Here is a 21,141-nt window from a genome sequence, read left to right on the forward strand (position 1 = left end):
CGCGGCGTCGCGTGGTCTCAGTGTTTACTCAGAGAGAGGAGTTGAGGGCAGCTCAAAGCGAACCGCGTTACCTCCGTTATGTTTATTTATAAAGCGCGTTTGAGGGCATTCCTCGGTCTAATGGGGGTCATGGGCGGTCCTCACCAAAGCGGATCCATAAATGAATGGTGGGCTCGACTTCCACACACGATTCCTGATTGTCGCCGCGTCCGAGCGAGATAAACACAGCCGCTAGTATATATAGTGGCATTTAAGAGAAACTTCACGAACACTTTTACGCACGTCGTTTTACGCACTCGTCAAGATGAGAGGCACATATCCAGAAAGGTCCTCAGATTCTGGAGCTGCTGAAGAAGAAGTCTATCGGGCTTCAGCACTGCAAGCCCACATCCTCCGTGTGTGTGTTGGACTCGAAGGATGCTGCAGGGAGCGCGCAGCCCTGCGCGCACAGTCTCGACTCCATCCCTGGACCAACCAACTGGCCGCTGTTCGGAAGCCTCATCGAGCTGCTCCGGAAAGGAGGTCTTAAAAGACAACATGAGGCGTTGGTATGAACCTCTTTATTATTATACATTATGCAAAAAAAAAAAAAAAATCAACATACTAATTTTTTTTTGTAACTTTTTTTTATTATATTATATTTTTTTCTATTTACAATTGAAAAAAAAAACTACATTTATAATTACTTTAAAGTTTATTTCATAGTTAAATTTTGTTTGAAATACGGTATAGTATATAACAGTATGCCTTTATTTAATTTATTATAAAATTTATTCTTTTATTTGAATTCATGTTGGATTTTCATTTATATTTTTCTTATATATGCACTATACATTAACTTAGTTAATTTATAAATTAACTAAGTTAACAGAAGATTATTTAAACATTAATGTTTTATGGTTATTAAAATAAAATATAAATGCATGATTTTTAGGCTTTTTAGTCATGGATTTCAGTCATGTAGGCTTTTCATTATATATGCACACCATTATATAACTTATAGTGAAATTTACAGCTTTAGTTTTTTTAATAAACAAATGCATGTATATATTTAAATTATATATATAGACAGAGTTAATTTAGCTTACCTTCAAATTAGTTATTTTAGTGTCATTTTTTTTTTATTCATTCATTCATTCCTGTACATTTTTTCAGTTTTAAGGGTTTTTTCTCTGCTACTCTGTTTTCAATCTCAGATTAATTACCATAAGAAGTTTGGGAAGATCTTCCAGATGAAGCTGGGCTCTTTTGAATCGGTTCACATTGGGGCTCCGTGTTTATTGGAGGCTCTTTACAGGAAGGAGGGCAGCTATCCTCAGAGACTGGAGATCAAACCATGGAAAGCCTACAGAGACATGCGAGATGAAGCATATGGGCTGCTTATACTGTAAATATTATAGTTCAGTTATGCATGTGAGATTTATTGGTTATTTCATTATATTCTATAATGTAAACTAATGCATTTGCAGGGAAGGAAAAGACTGGCAGCGTGTGCGCAGCGCTTTCCAGCAGAAACTCATGAAACCAACCGAAGTCATGAAACTGGACGGGAAAATCAATGAAGTGAGTTCTGCTTGAGAAACATCAAGTATAATTCACATATATGCATAGATTATATGAATGACCACTTGTTGTCTTCATGAAAAGGTTTCAGCCGATCTGATAAAGAGGATCGGAAAAGCCCAAGTCAACGGGAAGATCGACGATTTGTATTTTGAACTGAACAAGTGGTCCTTTGAAAGTGAGTTTTCTTGTCACAGTTGCAACATACTGACTTGGTATAATGAACTGCATTACATTTCTTTCTCTTTTGGTCTTTTAGCTATTTGTTATGTGCTTTATGACAAACGCTTTGGACTCTTGCAAGACAATGTCAGCCAGGAGGCCATGGATTTCATCACGTCAGTAAAAACGGTAAATCGACTATCTTTTTGAACCGATTGATAGTGCAAACAGTGAGTAACACACTAAGTGCATAAGCTTTATCTAAATCTCTTCTGATGCAATGCAAAGATGCAAAGTGTTTCATAGTTCAAAAACAGATCTACATGGTGTTTTCTCACTTTCAGATGATGAGCACCTTTGGGCTGATGATGGTGACGCCCGTGGAGCTCCACAAGACCTTCAATACGAAAACATGGCAAGATCACACAGCGGCCTGGGACCGTATTTTTAACACAGGTACTAAAGAGCTCCTTAATCAGTTGAAATGTGACCCATAAAGCATTCATTTCCAGTCAGGTGATGACACATGAATTTATGGCTTTCTGCACCAACGGTAGCAGATTGGGCTCACAGCAGGAAAGAGAGAGAGAGAGAGAGAGAGAGAGTAAACCATAGTAGTAAATGCAGTGACCTGCATTACAGTGCATGAGAATCCAGCCAAATATTTGTAGTAGCAGGAGCGGAGGGAGGGAGGGAGGGAGGGAGGAATGTTGATGTGAGACTGAATTACTCCCAGTATGTTATGCTCCTTTGGCTCCATTAACAGCAGCTCACTCACAGCACCTGTCACACATTCACAAACACTTCACTTTCCCTGCAGCTAAACAACAGCAGCACGTGCTGTACCTGACTACAAGAACGGCATTCCCCACGTAGGCCATTAGCACAAAAGTGGTAACACCTTAACAGTTTTTAAGTTATTGAATAGAATAGTTACACTCGTGTACTTGGCAGATGCTTTCATCCAATATGCATTCAAGGTATACACACGGAATGCTGAAAAAACAAAACAAAAATCTCTCTCTCTCTCTCTATATATATATATATATATATATGTGTGTGTGTGTGTGTGTGTGTGTGTGTGTGTGGAATTTTCTTTTTTTTTTAGATTTCAAACATTACTAATAATCAGAAATGTTTCTTGAGCAGTAAATCAAAACATTAGAATGATTTCTGAAGGACGACACTGAAGACTGCACTAATGATATGATGCTGAAAACTCAGCTTTGATCACAGAACTATATTATGTTTGTAAATATATTACAATAAAAAAAAAACATTTACTTTAATTTGCAGTAATATTTCACAATCATACACCTTTTTACCATCTTTTTAATGAATTGCATTGGTGAGCAAATGAGATTTAATTTCAAAAACATATCAGATCAACCCCAATGGTAGTGTGTTTATATAAATAGAATGTATTTAAATAAAATTGTGCATTTATTGTTAAAAAACAAAAACAAAAACATTTATTTACTTCTATTTTCATAAAATACCACTCAAGATGTCATGTTTTAAAACTTTCAAAACGATCCAAAAACTAATCAAGTAATCCATCATTTTAACAGCAAAACTTTACATTGACAAGAATCTGAAGAAGCACTCAAACGGCAGCACAGGGAGCTTTCTCGGCGACATCTACCACCAGAGCCACCTGACCAAGAAGGAGCTGTACGCCGCCACAACCGAACTCCAGGTCGGAGGAGTGGAGACGGTACGCACTTTCATGACCCCACACAAACCCACTTGTATTTCAGCAAGCTTGTTTTTGAGTCACACGCGAGTGAGCTAAAAAAACAGTTGATTTAACTCGTCTTTGTTCTGCTCTTATCCAGGCTTAGATTGAACAACACACAGCTTAGCTCAATCAAGCACATAAGTCAGAAGAATGAGGCAGGGCAGAAGTAGCGCGCATGTACACTGTGGCCCGACTGACCATGCAAACTTCTTGTTTTCCTCTTGCAGACCGCTAACACAATGTTGTGGGTTATTTTCAACCTCTCACGTAACCCCTGCGCCCAAGCTAAACTTCTGAAGGAGATCCAGGATGTGGTGCCTGCAGGAGAAACACCGTGTGCTGAGCACATCAAGAACATGCCTTACCTCAAAGCCTGCCTGAAGGAGTCCATGAGGTGGGCAAAATATACTAGATAGTAGAACAACTGAAATTAACTGGAACTAGGAAAAACATGGATCTTTAAGGATCTGTTTATTGAAAAGTTATTTGGGCATTGACGATTCCATGAAGGATCTTTAACACAAATGGAATTTAAAAAAAGTAAAGGTTGCAAAGCATGTTATGCATTGAGCAGTTATTAAAAGAACCATTATTTCTTTTGTGGAATGGAAAGGTTCCATGGATGTTGAAGGTTTTTCATGGAACCATCAATGCCAAATAAAGAACCTTTATTTTTAAAAGTGAAGAATCGTTCCATTCCAAGAAATATTCTTTATAAACAGTTCTCAGGATAATTCAAATCTTCTTCAAGACTCTGAAAAATGAAGATTCCAAAAGAATGTTTTCACGGATTTGTCATAGAAGAACCATTTTGGGTTCCCCAAATATCCTTTCACTGGACAATTGAAATAAATAAATAAATAAATAATCTAAAGAACCATTTTCTACCATAAACAACCTTTAGTGTGTCATGGATGTTGGAGGTTCTTCATTGAATCATCAATGCCAATATTATTATTTTTAAGAGATGGAAATTAGCGAGGAAAGTCAGGAAATTAGGGAAAATGGTTCTTTTAAGTCTCTCACACACACACACACACACACACACACACACACACACACACAAATATATATATATATATTGGAACCAATTATTCCATGAAAGAAACTTTAATGTATCTTTCATGTACCTTTTGGAACCTTCGAAGGTTCTTTCGATTCTTACAATTTTTTAAGAACTGTTTGATGTAAAGAAAAATTTTAGAGGAACTAAAACATTTTCATTTATTACACTGTTGCAAAATAAAACCCCTTTAGAGTGTCTCTGTATCAGCTGTAAAAAGTTCATATGAGGTGAATCATTTCTAATAGAATAGCACTGAATTAGGCTGGTCGTTCCCAGATCCAGTCAGCTGATATAATAGTCCAGACTGGAATCCGAAAGCGCATGGAAGCTTGCTTACGCCTCATATGCTTTCATGTTTCAGGCGACAGTCATGCGTTACAGGAAGACACGGACATTAAAGCAGGATAATGCTGAAGCATGTGCTGGGAATGTTGATGGTGTATTTGTGGGATTATCTAGCCTTGACTTGCATTAGCAGCATAACGTGCCTCATACCTTTCAGCTTACGCGCTCATGCATGCAAAAAATAGGACATTTATAAGAATTCTTAAAAGTGTGAGGTTCATTGTTGTCTTTTTTCCCCGCAGAGTTTCACCGTCTGTGCCGTTCACCAGCCGTACCTTAGACAAAGACACCGTTCTGGGCGATTATACTCTGTCCAAAGGAGTGAGTATCTCATCATTAGACCTGCTCTCTACTGCCCCCATATGAACTCTGATTCAAAACCTAGTGAGCAACCTCGAAGTCTGCTGTCCAACTGGCAGCTCCCTTCTCAGACAGCATCCTAACTGAAATAAGAGCGATTTCCAAAACTATAAATTGGCAGCAAAAAATGCTCCTCTCATGATAGCACAATAGATTCCAATAGAATTTAACGTATTTCAATTTTAGCAATGTGATACTCTAAAAAATATTTAGCATAAAATATAAAATATTTAAATAGTCAGTATTTAATTAGACACTGGTTTTGGAGTTTCTAAATTATATTTAGATTTAAAAACAAAAAAAGAAAAAAAGAAGAAATATATATATATATATATATATATATATATATATATATATATATATATATATATATATATATATATATATATATAGTAATAAAAATAATAATTAATATAATTAGAATTAGAATTAACATATATTATATAACAGTAATTAATAATAATAATATTAATTATTATTAATACACATTTTCATTATAAATGTATTTTAGAATATAATTATTCATATATTAATTTGCTGTATATAATGGAAAATATATATATAAATTAATATAATACATTGAAATAAATATAAAGTATAATATACAGTTATACCTAATATTAAACTCTCATTAGAATACCAAGTATAATATATTTGTGTGTTTTATCTAAAAAGTCTCACTAGATTTTGCAAAAGAGCCACAAGACTGTAACTAGGTTGTGTTTCGTTCATCACTTATTCATCCCTATTTCTCATGATGTTCCCAGACCGTCCTGATGATCAACACTCAGGCTATTGGTTTGAACGAGGAGTATTTTGACAACGGGAAGCAGTTCAGACCAGAGCGCTGGATTCAGGAGAAAAGCTCCATCAATCCTTTCGCACACGTGCCGTTTGGGGTCGGAAAGAGGATGTGCATCGGCCGGCGACTTGCTGAGCTTCAGATCCAACTCAGCCTCTGCTGGGTACGTTTGCTAGACAATAGAAGCTTACGCAATACTTCTAGGTCTTAATATGAGTAGATTGATGTCATTTTTCATACTCTTCATCATCTTCAGATACTACGTGACTATGAGATTGTGGCCACAGATCATGAGCCGGTGGACGCGCATCATTCAGGAACTCTGGTTCCCAGTCGAGAGCTTCCTGTGGCTTTTGTCCGACGATGAGGTATGAAAATTACTTCTCATTCAAGGCCATAAGGATATTAGCAAAGATTTGATGCTCCTGTGTGCTTTCTAAAGCTCTTCTCCTTTGTGATTTGAAACCCTCTTTTTTATTCTTTGCAGATAATAACCTGAACTCCATATTAATGGATCGGACACATTGCGAGGCCTTTATCCTGCTGCTAAACTATCGAATAAATCAAGCCTACACTTATACCTCAAACTATTATATTTAGTTTTATGATACTAGTAAATAATTCTTCTATTTATTACTATTAAAATGAGCTTAAATGAAATATTTAAGTTGTTCTCATAATAGCTGCTACCTATATATTACTATAGTAAATATATATTTTACTAAAATGTTAAAATTGTTCTATGCAATATTATTTAGCACTGAAATCATTCCATGTACAGTATTATGTAAAATCTTTTTTTTTTAATACAAAAAGTTGTACATACATAAATGTAACATTCTATTTATGTACTCATTAATAAATATGTGTAATATTTTTAATGTATGTCTGTATGAGTGATGAAAAAACAATGAGTGATTGTTGAAAAGAAAATCACGAGAGTCTAGAAATTCACTGGATATTGTTCACCACTTTTTTTCTTAATAAAACTTTTAAATGCAATACTGTGGTCTAGATGTTGTAATCATTCCATTCTATAGTGGTTTACCATGGTTTTAATTTATATATATATATATATATATATATATGTGTGTGTGTGTGTGTGTGTGTGTGTATGTATATGTATAGCAGCACTATCATCAGAAATTAAGATACTACGACAAAGATATCGCTTTCTTCAGCAGACACTCAAACTCATGTTTTATATATGATATATATATATATATATATATATATATGATATATATATATATATATATATATATATATATATATATATATATATATATATATATATATGAGCTGAAGAAGGAATGCTCTATCAGATGCAAGTAATCACACTCGCTCAGTCCATCTTTCCGTCATAATACTCGACTCTACATAGTACAGTGAACTTTTAATACAGTGATACAATAAGCTTACAATGAAGAAACTCAACATCCATTTGTTACTAATGTTCTAAAGTAAGGTTTTCTAATTATTAAGAGATCTTGAGCTCAGCTGTTAAACCGTCAAACTGAGATTTGAATCCGTGGCGGAAGGAAGTTGTTCCATGCAAAAGAAGGTTTTTAAAGACACTCCATCGTTGTCTTTTTTTATTTTTTTATTTTTTTTTTATGAGATGCATAAGAAGTTAAAGCTGCAGTTGGTAACTTTTGTAAAAATGTATTTTTTACATATTTGTTAAACCTGTCATTATGTCCTGACAGTAGAATATGAGACAGATGATCTGTAAAAAAAATCAAGCTTCTCTGGCTCCTCCCAGTGTCCTATTGCCATTTGCAGAAATACATCGCTCCCGGTAAGAAAACAACCAATCAGAGCTGAGGTCCGTAACTTTTTTTTGTGTCCAAAGTATACAAAATGTATATAATAAGCGAGTACACCATGAATCCATTTTCCAAACCGTGTTTTTAGCCTGTCCTGAATCACTGGGGTACATCTATAATAAGTGTTTATATTCGGACTATTTTAGATTGCTTCGGGGGTACCGCTGTGACTCTTCATAGACATAAACAGAGAGAAGTAGTTCCGGCTACGATGTTCTTCCGCAAGACGCAAGCAGTTCTGTTTATTAACCGCTAGAGCGTCAAAGGTTCCCTACTGCAGCTTTAAGGAAACACTTTAGAATAGGGAACATATATTCACTATCTCAACAAACTTCTAATTTGCTGCTTATTATTAGTCAGTAAGTAGTTGTTAGGGGTAGGATTTCATCATCTAAAATATGTTTCAACCACGCACAATAAGGCATTAATATGTGCTAATAACCTTTATAACTACTAATAATATAATAGTAATATGCATGCTAATAAGTAACTAGTTAATTTTAAGAATTGTTACCAAACTTAATCCAACACAAAATAGTGATTAAAGGACAAAAAACGATGAGTGTCTTTAAATAAAGCATCTGATCAATATTTGAGATGTGGTCGCTATAGAATAAGTGGAATAATTGGTGAAGGGCCTTTGAATTACAAGAAAATTTTCAATAAAATTACAAGAATTTTCATTATCATTAATCCACACTTCAGTGTCACAAGATCTTTAGAAATCATTTTAATATGATTATTTGCAGCTCAAGAAACGGTTATTATTATTATTATTTTTTTTTTAAATTTAATCATTTATCATTTAATCATTTTTTTTTTTTTGATTGAACAAAAATCAGTGTTTCTTTAAAATTAGTTTGTTTTTATTTTTATTTTTTAACAATCTTACCCCAAAGGTTTGAATTGTAATGTGACACAGTTCCAACAAAAATTTTCAACACCGATAATAAGAAATGTTTCTTTTACTTTTTTTTTCTTCTGTATCTATCATCTTATTCTGTAAGGTAAAATATATATTATATATGTAAATAAGGTTATTAAAACACCATTTCAACATTTAAATCAATATGTTTTTGTTGTTGTTGTTTCCCAGTAAGTATAATGTTTGCGCTCTGTGTGAGGTGTTGACCCGTTCTCAGGGGTTTATGGGGTGTTTGGGTTAATTGGCCACTCTGAGCCTGTCAGCTGACACTGGATTGACACAGATTCAGTAATGTCATCATGTTCTGGTATTTCACAAGCTATGAACCTGATGTTTTGACAGAAAGGCACACAAAAACACTGCCAAGTGATATAACAGCAAATACTGTAACTTTAACCCCAGTTTCTCAACGTCCCTTTGCTTTGGCCTGATGCCAGTGTCGTTCACCTCGTGTCATGTAGGTTTAGAGCAAAAACAAACTCACTACACCAATAAAGCTATGCAATAAAGCCAAATGCCTGATTGCCGCCAGTGTTTATAGTAGTATAAGAAAACCGCAACTAAAGTCAAGCAGTGACTGAATCATCCAAACCTAACGTTTATTTCTTTTTCTGACTTGATCTATACTGTAAGTGTGATGGAATGGCATTACTGTAATTAAGTTGTCATGTTCTTGCCTTATTAGTTTTTCTGTGAGTTATTGTAGGATGTGTTTATCCCATAGTAGAGCTGCTTACGCAAGATTGGATTCCTGTTTGATCAATGGCAAACTAAAACTACACGTTCAACACTGAGATTATTAAAATCCTGAGATTGGCATAAATTCCAGTTCACCTACAGTATATGATGAAAAATACAGAATTCAAATACGCTGCATTAATCAACAACTCTTGAGTTTTTTGTACAATTAAATAATAATAATAAAATTATAATAATAATAATAATACTGATAATATATAATTTTAACATACATTCAGAATTTTGTTTATATATTAATTTAACATACATTCATGTATGTAATATTTAAATTAAATTAAATTAAATTAAATTAAATTAAATTAAATTAAATTAAATTAATGCATTTAACAGATGCTTTTATCCAAGCGACTTTGTGCATTCAGGCTATCAATTTTTACCTATCATGGAGATATATAAATTTTTATTAATAATTAATTCATAATAATTAATAATAATAATTAACTTTATAACATTATTTTAAATTTAGTTTTCATTTAACTGTAGATGACAGTAGAATTGGAAATTTGAGATTGTATTTTCCTGCCTTTTTTACTGTATTTTTAATCAAATAAATGCAGAATACAGAAGAGACTTCATTCAAAAACATACTGACTCCAAACTTTGAATGGTATCATAAATTACTATAACCTTTACACACACACACACACACACAAGCTGAATGAAATTAGTTTAACCTGTAGAAACCTTAAACATACCAACCTATATCCATGTTTTATATGTATTATCAGCGGTCTCCTTATCATCCGTGTTGTTTTACTGTATACAACTGCAATCAATGTGGTCTTTACTCAGAGGCGGATCTCTGTACGAGCAGGCCATTACTTCATCTAGTAGTAGGAGAAGTGTTCAAAACCATTGTGTATTTGGTTTATTCTACTATATGGTGAATTAAGATCAATCTTTCTACTTTCAGTGTCAAAAATGATCCTGTAGCCTTGAAATCATCACTGCTCTTGGAGAAACCTAATACTTTCAAATGCTTTCTGACAGGTGTGATTTTTTTGTAAAATCATTGTGAGACTGTAAAATATCAATATGTAGCTTTAAAAAAGATTTTTCTGATGTGATACGATGACTTATGATGTAACAAAACGTAATGTTTTGAGGAAGTGTAAAAGGAACATCTCTTATATTGTATTAAAACTGCTGTAACAAAGTTTTCATGAAATGATGTGCAAAAACATATTCAAGTATAGGAAAACCACTAAATGCATTACAATGCATTATTCACAGGTACCAAATGATCTAACATGCAATTTGGATAGAAAATATCCCTCTGATCCATATGAGGTCTTGTAAGCTAATAGCGCAGCAATGGATATTTTTAAGGTGGATGCCGCCCTCTAGTGTCTGTCTAGAAGCAGTACAACAGTAGAGCGTCTATTGTAGAAGCCTTGTTACTTTTACTAAAGCACACTTTAACATGATATAACTTTAAAATATGTAATATATCCTATTATGTATATATTTATATATATTTGATATGTTAATGAGGAAGCGTTAATATAAGTTATACATAAGGTAATATATTATTCTAATATGATTATTTATTTTATGTCTAAATTCTAAATACAAATACATTTCTGATATGACTTAATATATAATTGGCATAAAACAACAATATAATTCACATTCTCAAGGATTGGGGGGGGGGTGAAATGCTATTTCATGCATACTGAGTTTTTTACACTGTTTAAGAGTTGGATTCCCATTCTAAACATGGACAAAGTTTCAAAAATTAAGTTGTAAGTTTCTGGTTTGTCACATGTTTCGGAAAGTTTTTTTCGAGTATGGCTCTGTGTGACGTTAGATGGAGCGGAATTTCCTTATATGGGTGCTAAGGGCGCGTCTGCCGGAAGAGCGCGCGCTCCCGTATAGCAGAGCACTGAGAGCAAAACAGACTTCACTCATCAGAGCGAGAGCGTCGTGAAATGTCACAAAAGGAGTGTGTTTTTGGTTGCCAGGGCAAGACAACCCTGCACAGATTACCAAAGAAAAAAAAACATTAAGGGACCAGTGGATGGAGTTTATTTCTACAGAGCATCAACGGAGTTGTGCAAGTGTTTGTTCCCTGCATTTCGAAGATGCTTGTTTTACAAACAAGGCCCAGTTTGATGGCGGATTTGCACATCGTTTATTTCTTAAGGATAATGCAATCTCAACGAAAAAGGGTCACGATCGTGTGTTGGAACCGCAGGCGGTGAGTAAAACTGCTCAAAATATCTCTGTGTTGTTAACTTAGCTGTCGGCGCTTAAGCACATCAAGTAAACAACATGCGATGTTGTCATCAAACTGCACTTTCCACATGTACAGCTTAAAAAAAAAAAAAAAGAAAACATAAAGTGGAACTTAGTCATTTTCCAAAACCGCTAAGCAAATATATACAGTTTCAGTACACACCACATAGAGAAGCCTTTGCTGATGCTGCTCTTGTTAAATTTCAGCCTCTGGATCTGATTCTGGATCATAAATAAACGGCTGAATCTGACTGTTAGCCATGGTTTGTTTTGGATGTTTTTTCCTCATGGTAATGTCACAGCTTCCAAAAGCTCTCAACGCAAAAGCCTATTCGCGCTTGTGATTCTTTAGCTCCGCCCACACGTCACGCCTCCAGCCGGTCGTGTTTTTCCGGGAAAAAATTGGTACAGACTATCTTTCTCTTATGAATATAATAAAACTAAAAACTTTTTGGAGTTATGAAGGATGCAGTACTACTCTATAGGTACTCAAGATTAACAGGATATTGAGTAAAAACGAGCATTTAACCCCCCCTTTAAAGATTAAATGGAGAAAAAAAAAAAGATTGCACAGCCATCAGTTAGGTGGCGATATGCACTAAGCAGGTAAACAACTAATGGACAAAAGAAGAAGAAAGAAACAGCTTGGCACGCTTTTTCTTAGCGTCCGTTTCTATAGTGACTCGTCGATTCGTTGCTCTATTGAGAATGTCTTCTTGAGTCTTAACCAGGAACATACTCTGAGTTGAATGAACTTACTCCCGGACGGGAGTTTTTGGAAATACATACCTCGAGTCAGCAAGGTTTGGGGTTAATCAACCGAGAGTTCACGGTTCAATTCACGGTAAGTTAACCCTGCTTTCTGGAATACACCCCAGGCATTTCTGTCATTTTACAGTGGATAACTTTCTTAATTTACTGATATTCATTTATTTTTAAATAAATGTGATTTCCAGTGTACTATAAATCACATTTATAAGTGCATTTTTCTTTGTTAATGTCTGTTCTGTGTCAATTTTCGAATACACACTTTTTTTTTTTTTTTTTTTTTTTTTGAAGGAAGTCTCACCAAGGCTGCATTTATTTGATGAATACAACAGAAATTGTAATATTGCGACATATTATTAATATTTAAAATATCTGTAATTTATTCATGTGGTCACAGCTGTGTTTTCACCATCATTACTCCAGTCTTCAGCGTCACATGAACCTTCAGAAATCATTCTGATATTATGATTTGGTCCTAGTTATTATTGGCATTCTATTATTGATAATGTTTTTTTTTTTTACTTAATATGTTTGTATTAAAATATATATTAATAACAACAGAGATTTATGAATAATCATGTCACACTGAAGACATCAATGCAGCCTTGGTGAGCATAAGAAACTTATTTCAAAGAAACCTTCATCTAGGTTGTTCATTTAAATGAACTGAAATGATGCACTGGAAAATGAAATAACTTAAAGGTCCTGTTTTACGCGCTTTTTTTGAAGCTTTGATTGTGTTTACAGTGTGCAATATAACATGTGTTCATGTTTTGAGTGAAAAAAAACACAATATTTTTCACACAAATCTGTACACCGCTGTTTTCACTGCCATAAAAACGGGCTGATGACTTCCTTGTTCTATAAAGTCCCTCCTTCAGAAATACGTAAGTAGTTCTGATTGTGCCAGCGGTTCCTGTGTTGTGATTCGACAGCAGCTTACAGCACGCTGCCCTCCTGGAAACGCTAGTTTTGGAGTAGTTTTGAGAAGCAAGTGGGCAGGAGCGTGTGCTGGCGATGTATTTATAATCACAGGAGCGTTTTTACTGACGAGATGCGCATGAAAATAGCATTCGTTTTTTTGCACAATCCTAACATCTAGTTAACAAAGCTAAACAGTGTTGCCCTTTGAGTAAAAAGTTACAGAAACTGTTAAACGCACCAAATTAAATAATTAAATACACTTACCGGTTGTGGTCCATAAACAACACCTTCTCCAGACAAAGAGGGAACTGCTCCATCTTTCAAGAATAATCTTTGTGCGAATCCGGCATTAAACTGATTGAGAAAGTTGTCCTCAGCAAGCTGTCCTCAGCAAAATTTGCTGAAAATAGTTTTACATGTGGATAACAATTTTCCGGAACCGAGTTGAACATAAATCGTAACCATTAATCTCCAAGTACAGTGTCCCTGGGAAGCCCAAACAAAGATGATTGGACTCCGAGATGAAAATAACAGCGTTTCAAACGACATGGAGACAAACACAAACGCAGCTCTTCCTTCTTCTCCGTTGGAGCGCAACAAGGCCACGCCCCCTTTTTGTGAATTCATGTGGGCGGAGGTTAGTCAAAAAACTGCTTTAGTGACGTCATTACTGCAGGAACTAGAGAGATGTAGTCCAAACGGGTCGTTTTTTGTAGGCGAATTCTGTTAAATCAAATATCTCGCTTGGCATTGAACTTTGAGCTTTAGAATTTTACAGATCTTAATTACACTCTAACAACAACATTACACACTAACTAAAGTTTAAAACATGGAATCACGTAGAAGGGGACCTTTAAATAATCAAATTTAGTAATAATGCACAGATACGTATTAGAGCTGGGCGATTTTATCGATTCTGTGATATAAATTGTTTTTTTTTTTCAAAGAAAGTATAGATTTTTTGTATTGATACATACGTCCCTTTATAAATCCCACATGTTTACCCCCATTCGCATTGCAGGAAGAGCGATTTGGTCAGCCAGCCGCTAGTGTTGCTGTAGAGCAAGTTCCCCGTACTAACTTTACACAGATGCAGACGTCTTCCTGTTTACCAAGTCAGACCGAGGATATTCAGAGAATGGCGGCGAATATAAATCCGGCACCTGCCTGCTTAAAAGCAGATGTGTGGGAGCACTTTGGTTTTTAAAAAAAAAGAAGAAAGCAATGACTTGGATAAAAGCATCGCAGTTTGTAAGCTATGTGGCACTTACGTTAAATATTCCAGCAATACGACAAATTTACGAGCGCACCTAAAACGTTACCACCTGGACAAGTTTATTCTTACCGAGGACCCAAAGCAGCAGTGGCCGCGTGACCCAAAACAAACTACGCTGGACATCGATGGCGGTTGTTCCCACAAGTTTCCATCTGCTTCACCAGAAAATTACAGAGTCCATTGCCTACTTTATTTGTCAGGATTTGAGCACGTATTCAGTGGAAACCCCCGGCTTTAGGCGCATGGTGATTGCGATGGAGCCCCGCTATCCTATTCCAACCCGCGAACACCTCACCAAGGTTTGCATTCCCGGACTGTACACTCAGACAAGGGCACACGTTAAAGCCTCCCAGCTAATTATTGTCTGGCTGCCATGGTTTATTTTTTTCTGCTGGCTAGACTGGCTACCTCACATAGGTGTAGGCAGGTACGTTTTAAGTTAAATGTTCTTATAGACTTGAATTATTTGATGTTTTGGAGAAGCCATGGTACTACTGTGTTTATTTAGCTGGTGGCTAGACTGGCTACCTCATGTTCAGTTTCAAGCTTAAAAGCTTTTAGAGAAACTGTTCAGAACAGGCCACTTGCACTTTAACTCTCCATTGTTAATTGCAAATTGCAATGTTGCACTTTATTTACTTTTCAAAGGCTTGTAAGCTACAATTTGCACTGTTTCAATAAATGGAACTAATTTTCTCAACACATGTTTGATTAACTTTGTTCAGCATTTATTTTACAAGCTGTCTGATGTTTTTTGAGTTTTCATTTCAAATAATTCAATCCAAGTAAATGAAACAGTCACAAGATGTAACCAAAATCACTCAGTCCCCTTTAAATCTACCAGAAAATGATGTAAGTGTATCGAATTATATAGAATCGTATTGAATTATATCAGATCGTTGGCTGAATATCGTGATATGTATCGTAACGTATCGTGAGATTAGTGTATCGCTACAGCCCTAATACGTATTGCATGCAATAAATAAAAACTGCAACCAAATGTCAAAAGTGAAAAATCTTTAATCAATTTTTGTTACATTTATAAAGTGCAATATATAAGCTATGATTATGAAAGAAAAACAGTACATCAGTCAGAACTATTAAACTCATGTTCTGGCATTTAAGCCTTTAGATGAGAAGCTAATGATCAAATGTTCTTCTCCATGTTCAAAAATGTGGCTCTAGTCATCCAGATCATCCACTTGGGAGACTCAGACTGAGTATGAACCAGGACCAGTTTAAAACCCAGCCTAAAGTACAACGCCACGGCTGCTTTCTGTGTAGACGTTGTGGAAAGTTTGATTTTTGTGAAACGGCGTTCCCTACAGAAGTCTTCAGCTGTTTTAGCCAGCTGTAAACCGAGACCAGAACGGCGACAGCTGGATGAAACAATCATCCGGTAAAGCTCTCCATACTTTTGTCCTTTTTCACTTTTACCTTCCACAGCCACCATCCCCAAAACCTGAGGCCGGCCGTGTATCTCAGCCTCAGCAACCCAGAAGCAGTTATCTGGATTACTGAGGTAGTAACCCGGGACGTCCCGCATGTCCGTGTTCAGTCTCGCCCGAACGTAGCCGTTGTAGAACTCAAAGCAGCAGAAGTACACAAGGCCTATCCAGGCTCCTCCAGACACCAGGGCCAGAACGACAGACTGTCCACCCATCACATATGCACCGATGTAAAAGAAAAGGCTTACAGTGATGTAAAGCGGACGGGTCATGGCATAAATGAATGCAGGATTGATGTGCTCCATTATTCCCTCCCGGAAAACAGTTTCCACAGTCTCCCGGTCGGAGGGCTGATACCGCCGGATCACAGCATGCACTGGTGGATTGTAAAGAGGAATACAAATAGAAATGGATAGGCGAAAATCATTAAAATAGAAAATTATTGAAAACAAAATAAACTGTAATCTCCACACATTATTGTATATAATGTATATGGCCAACACAATAATCTATCTTTTATATATACATAATGGAAAAGGAGGCGGCGTGTCCACATGCAGCAGCTTCTCTCTGTCCCGACAGAACAGTGTTTTCGTGTTTTTTGTCTTGTGAGTCGGAGTGTTTTTGTACGTCGTCATTGCGTCTACCTGTCTGTAAGTGTGCATACAGTCGTGAGTTTCTGCTCAATGTTGGCAGAACTGCATTTTTACAGTTAAAATGCTGCGGGATCTCGTCTGCTACGGAGGCCTACACCATCACCGACCCCCACACTCCCACAGCGGAGGCACCACAAGCGGTGTGAGAAGAAGCAGAAGAGGAGGTATCCCACACAAGCCATCTATCCCCACCATCGTACTGGCTAACGTACGCTCGTTGGACAATAAACTTGACTACATTCGATTACTATGTTCTCAGAGGACTGTAAGAGACTGTTTTATTTTTGTGTTCACGGAAACATGGCTTAGCAACAGCATTCCAGACGGTGCTATTCAGCTCGACCAGCTGACGTGCTATTGAGCGGACAGAGCTCTCGTCGTGGGAGGGAAAACCTGCGGCGGCGGGCTTTGTTTTTACATTAATGACGCATAGTGCCGCGATACTGTTGTGATCTGCAAACACTGCTCACCCCTGGTGGAGTTTATGATTATTAAGTGCCAGCCGTTCTATCTGCCTAGGGAATATACTACTATACTGCTAATTTCGGTTTACATTCCCCCGATTAACAGCATCAGGAATGACGCACTTAATGAACTGTACAAGCACATCGGTGAGCAGCAGACAGCACACCCCGATGCTTTTCTCATCATAGCTGGGGATTACAACCATGCTGACTTAAAGAGTGTGTTTCCAAAAATACACCAACACATTAACTTTCCAACACAAGGTAATAACAGTTCAGACTTTGTTTACACCAAACAGAGAGGAGCTTACAAAGCCCTCCCCCTCCCCCACCTCGGAGCCTCAGATCACATCACTGTCACGCTAATGCCTGCATACAGACTGCTCGTTAAAGTCGCCAAATAAGTTCACAAACAGATTAAAGTGTAGCCAGAAGGATCATCAGAGGTTCTTCAAGACTGCTTCAACACAACTAACTGGGACATGTTTAAGCAGGCTGCCACATGCAATAACACCACTGACCTCCAAGAGTACTCAGAGACTGTCACTGCCTACATCAACAAGTGTATTGAAGATGTAACAGTCACAAAAACTATCACTGTCCGGGCCAATCAGAAGCCGTGGATGACAGGCGAAGTCTACAGACTACTGAAGACACGGAACACTGCCTTCAGAGCTGGAGATGAGGTGGGCCTGAGAACAGCCAGGGCCAACCTGTCCCGCGGCATCAGAGAGGCTAAGAGACAGCACTCCAGGAGGATAGCCCATCAATTCAACAACAGTAGAGAAATTAGGAACCCGTGGCAGAAGATATAGACCATTACGGACTACAAGCCCCCGCTACGGACCTGTGACAACAACATCTCTCTGCTGAACGAGCTGAACACCTTCTTTGCTCGCTTTGAGCAACAAAACAGCATCACTGCGCAGAAGACTCCACCCCATTCCCGGTGACGAGGTGATGACGCTGACCCCAAACAGCGTGAAGAGATCCTTCAGCAGGATCAAATCATGCAAAGCTCCGGGTCCTGACAACATCCCTGGGCGTGTACTGAGAGACTCTGCAGCAGAACTCACTGAGGTCTTCACAGACATTTTCAACTTCTCACTGAGTCAGGCTGTTGTTCCCACAAGTTTCAAAACTACCACCATCATTCCAGTTCCGAAGAAGCCATCTCCATCCTGCTTCAATGACTACCGTCCTGTTGCACTTACTCCCATTCTCATGAAGTGCTTTAAACGGCTAGTCATGCACCACATCAAGTCTGCCCTCCCCCTATCCTGGACCCCTTCCAGTTTGCATATCGGTCCAACCAGTCGACCGATGATGCCATCGCCACTGCCATCCACTCAGCACTCACACATCTGGACAAAAAGGACTCATATGTCAGAATGCTGTTCACAGACTTCATTCAACACAATCATCCCTCAACAGCTCATTTAAAAACTGGTCCAGCTGGGGCTCAACACTTCGCTGTGCAACTGGCTGTTGGTCTTTCTGACTGGAAGACCTCAGGCAGTATGGTTCGGCAGCAAACACATCCAGCACCATCACACTGAACACTGGGCCCCCCAAGGATGTGTGCTGAGCCCCCTCCTCTTCACTCTGCTGACCAACGACTGGATGCCACACAACTCTATCCTCGTTATTAAGTTTGTGAATGATACGACTGTGGTGGGTCTCATTATCAACAAAGATGAGACAAACTACAGGAACGAGGTGAGCCACCTGGCCGCATGGTCCAGTGACAACAATCTCTCTCTGAACGAGGAGAAGAAGAAGGAGATTGTTGTTGACTTCAGGAGAGTGCACACTCAGCACGTTCCTCTGACCATCAATGGTGCGACTGTGGAGAGAGTGAGCAGCACCAAGTTCCTGGGTGTGCATATCACAGAGGACCTCTCCTGGACAGACAACACCGCAGCACTGGCCAAGAAATCACAACAGCGTCTCTACTTCCTCCGCAAACTGAGGAGAGCCAGAGCCCCGCCCCCCATCATGTAAACCTTCTACAGAGGCACCATCGAGAGCATCCTGTTGAGCTGCATCACTGTGTGGTATGGTGCCTCCAACGTGTCCTTCCGAAAGACTCTGCAACGTATACTGAGAGCAGCTGAGAAGATCATTGGTGTCTCTCTCCCCTCTCTCCAGGACTTTTACGGAACCTGTCTCACTTGCAAAGCCCTCTGCAACGCAGGTGATCCCACTCACCCGTCTCACAGCTTCTTCGGTCTGCTGCCATCAGGGAGGAAAACTGTGGAGTCTCCAGTCCAGGACCAGCAGACTGAAGGACAGCTTCATCCACCAGTCTGTTAGGAAGCTAAACTCCCTCCTGAACTTGCCCCCCTCCCCTCTTCTGCACCAACCTCATTCACCATGGAACTGACGTCATTCCACTACCTCATCAGTCAGTTAAATAAAAAAATTGTTCTTGAGCCATCTGTCACTTTAATCAGACTAAATAAGCTTTTTTTTGCACTAAAAATCTTTTATCTGCACTGTTGTTCACTTCATTGATTTGCACTCTATCTGCCATGTGCCTTGCACTGCTTTATTTAACTTCATTTTTAATTTTATTATATGTCTTTTTTACATTCCCTTATTGTATAGTTGTATCTACATTTTATATTTGATCTAGATTTTTAGGCTCTACTGTTAATGTTATCTGTATGCACCGGGGGTCTGAGAGTAACACAATTTCGATTCTCTGTATGTATGTACTGTACATTTGGAAGAATTGACAATAAAGCAGACTTGACTTGACTTGACTATACTGTACCACTTCTGAATCCCTAAAGAACAACATCAAAACATCATGCATGTGAGTAAATTATCAAAGAATTTAAACCTTTTTGGTGAAACTAAAAAGCATAAATTAGAATGTTTGCATGTGTCAGTGAAAGTCTAGATAGATAGATAGATAGATAGACACGTTCTGTTTGTGTCTGATAGATAGATAGATAGATAGATAGATAGATAGAGAGAGAGAGAGAGAGAGAGAGAGAGAGAAATGTTAGCTACTTACTGTTTGATTTGGTCATTAGTATCCTTTTATTTCCAGTCAATGGTCTGTTCGTGTCTGCAGTGCACTGTTGGTCGATCACATGATGCGTGTATTAAATCACGTTATCAGCGGTTCAAAGGTCACGGACATTCTTGAATCAGATCGGAGAATTTACACACTTCAATTTGAGTTCACAGTTTCCGTATACAGAAATGTCCTGAACATAGATAAAGACAATAAAGACAAAATAAAAGTTTTTGTTTGTATAATATATGTGTGTGTGTTCTGTGTATTACGTATATGTAAATACACACACATACAGTAGATATCTTATCAAAATATTTACATGTATTTACATTCATATAAATTATATGTAAATATATTTAATATATAAACATATAATATGTTAATATAATACTATGTTTAATGTAATATATAAACATAACCTAAAGGTCCCGTTCTTCGTGTTCCCATGTTGTAAACTTTAGTTAGTGTGTAATGTTGTTGTTTGAGTATAAATAATAACTGTTAAATTGTAAAGCTCAAAGTTCAATGCCAAGCGAGATATCTTATTTAACAGAATTCGCCCACAAAAAATGACCCGTTTGGACTACATCCCTCTAGTTCCTGCAGGAATGACGTCACTAAAACAGTTTTTTGACTAACCTCCGTCCACATCAAAAAAGGGGGGCGTGGCCTTGTTGCGCTCTGACGGAGAAGAGAAAGAGCTGCGTTTGTGTTTGTCGCCATGTCGTCGAAACGCTGTTATTTTCATCTCGGACTCCAATCACCTTTGTTTGGGCTTCACAGG

General features: G+C 37.5%; 2 protein-coding genes across 2 annotated transcripts; one reads left to right on the forward strand and one right to left on the reverse strand.

Annotated features, from left to right (window-relative positions):
- Window positions 1–311: 311 nt before the first annotated feature.
- On the forward strand, window positions 312–7,041 carry LOC113078343 (1,25-dihydroxyvitamin D(3) 24-hydroxylase, mitochondrial-like; the record flags this gene model as incomplete). The annotated part of the gene is made up of 12 exons (XM_026250668.1): window positions 312–548; window positions 1,197–1,387; window positions 1,470–1,563; window positions 1,648–1,741; window positions 1,823–1,914; window positions 2,070–2,181; window positions 3,297–3,442; window positions 3,694–3,860; window positions 5,120–5,198; window positions 6,005–6,202; window positions 6,296–6,407; window positions 6,527–7,041. Coding segments are annotated over 11 exons (1,521 nt in total), but the record flags the coding sequence as incomplete, so codon positions are not given.
- An 8,762-nt stretch (window positions 7,042–15,803) lies between these two features.
- LOC113078344 (probable N-acetyltransferase camello) lies at window positions 15,804–20,394 on the reverse strand. The gene is made up of 2 exons (XM_026250669.1): window positions 20,352–20,394; window positions 15,804–16,582 (listed from the first exon to the last, which is right to left on the reverse strand). The coding sequence occupies exons 1-2, from the start codon at window positions 20,365–20,367 to the stop codon at window positions 15,906–15,908; spliced, it is 693 nt and encodes a 230-aa protein (XP_026106454.1). The 5' UTR covers window positions 20,368–20,394; the 3' UTR covers window positions 15,804–15,905.
- Between the last annotated feature and the right edge of the window lie 747 nt (window positions 20,395–21,141).

The sequence above is a fragment of the Carassius auratus genome, unplaced genomic scaffold (genome assembly GCF_003368295.1).
Source record: "Carassius auratus strain Wakin unplaced genomic scaffold, ASM336829v1 scaf_tig00025400, whole genome shotgun sequence".
NCBI classification, from domain to species: Eukaryota; Metazoa; Chordata; class Actinopteri; order Cypriniformes; family Cyprinidae; genus Carassius; species Carassius auratus.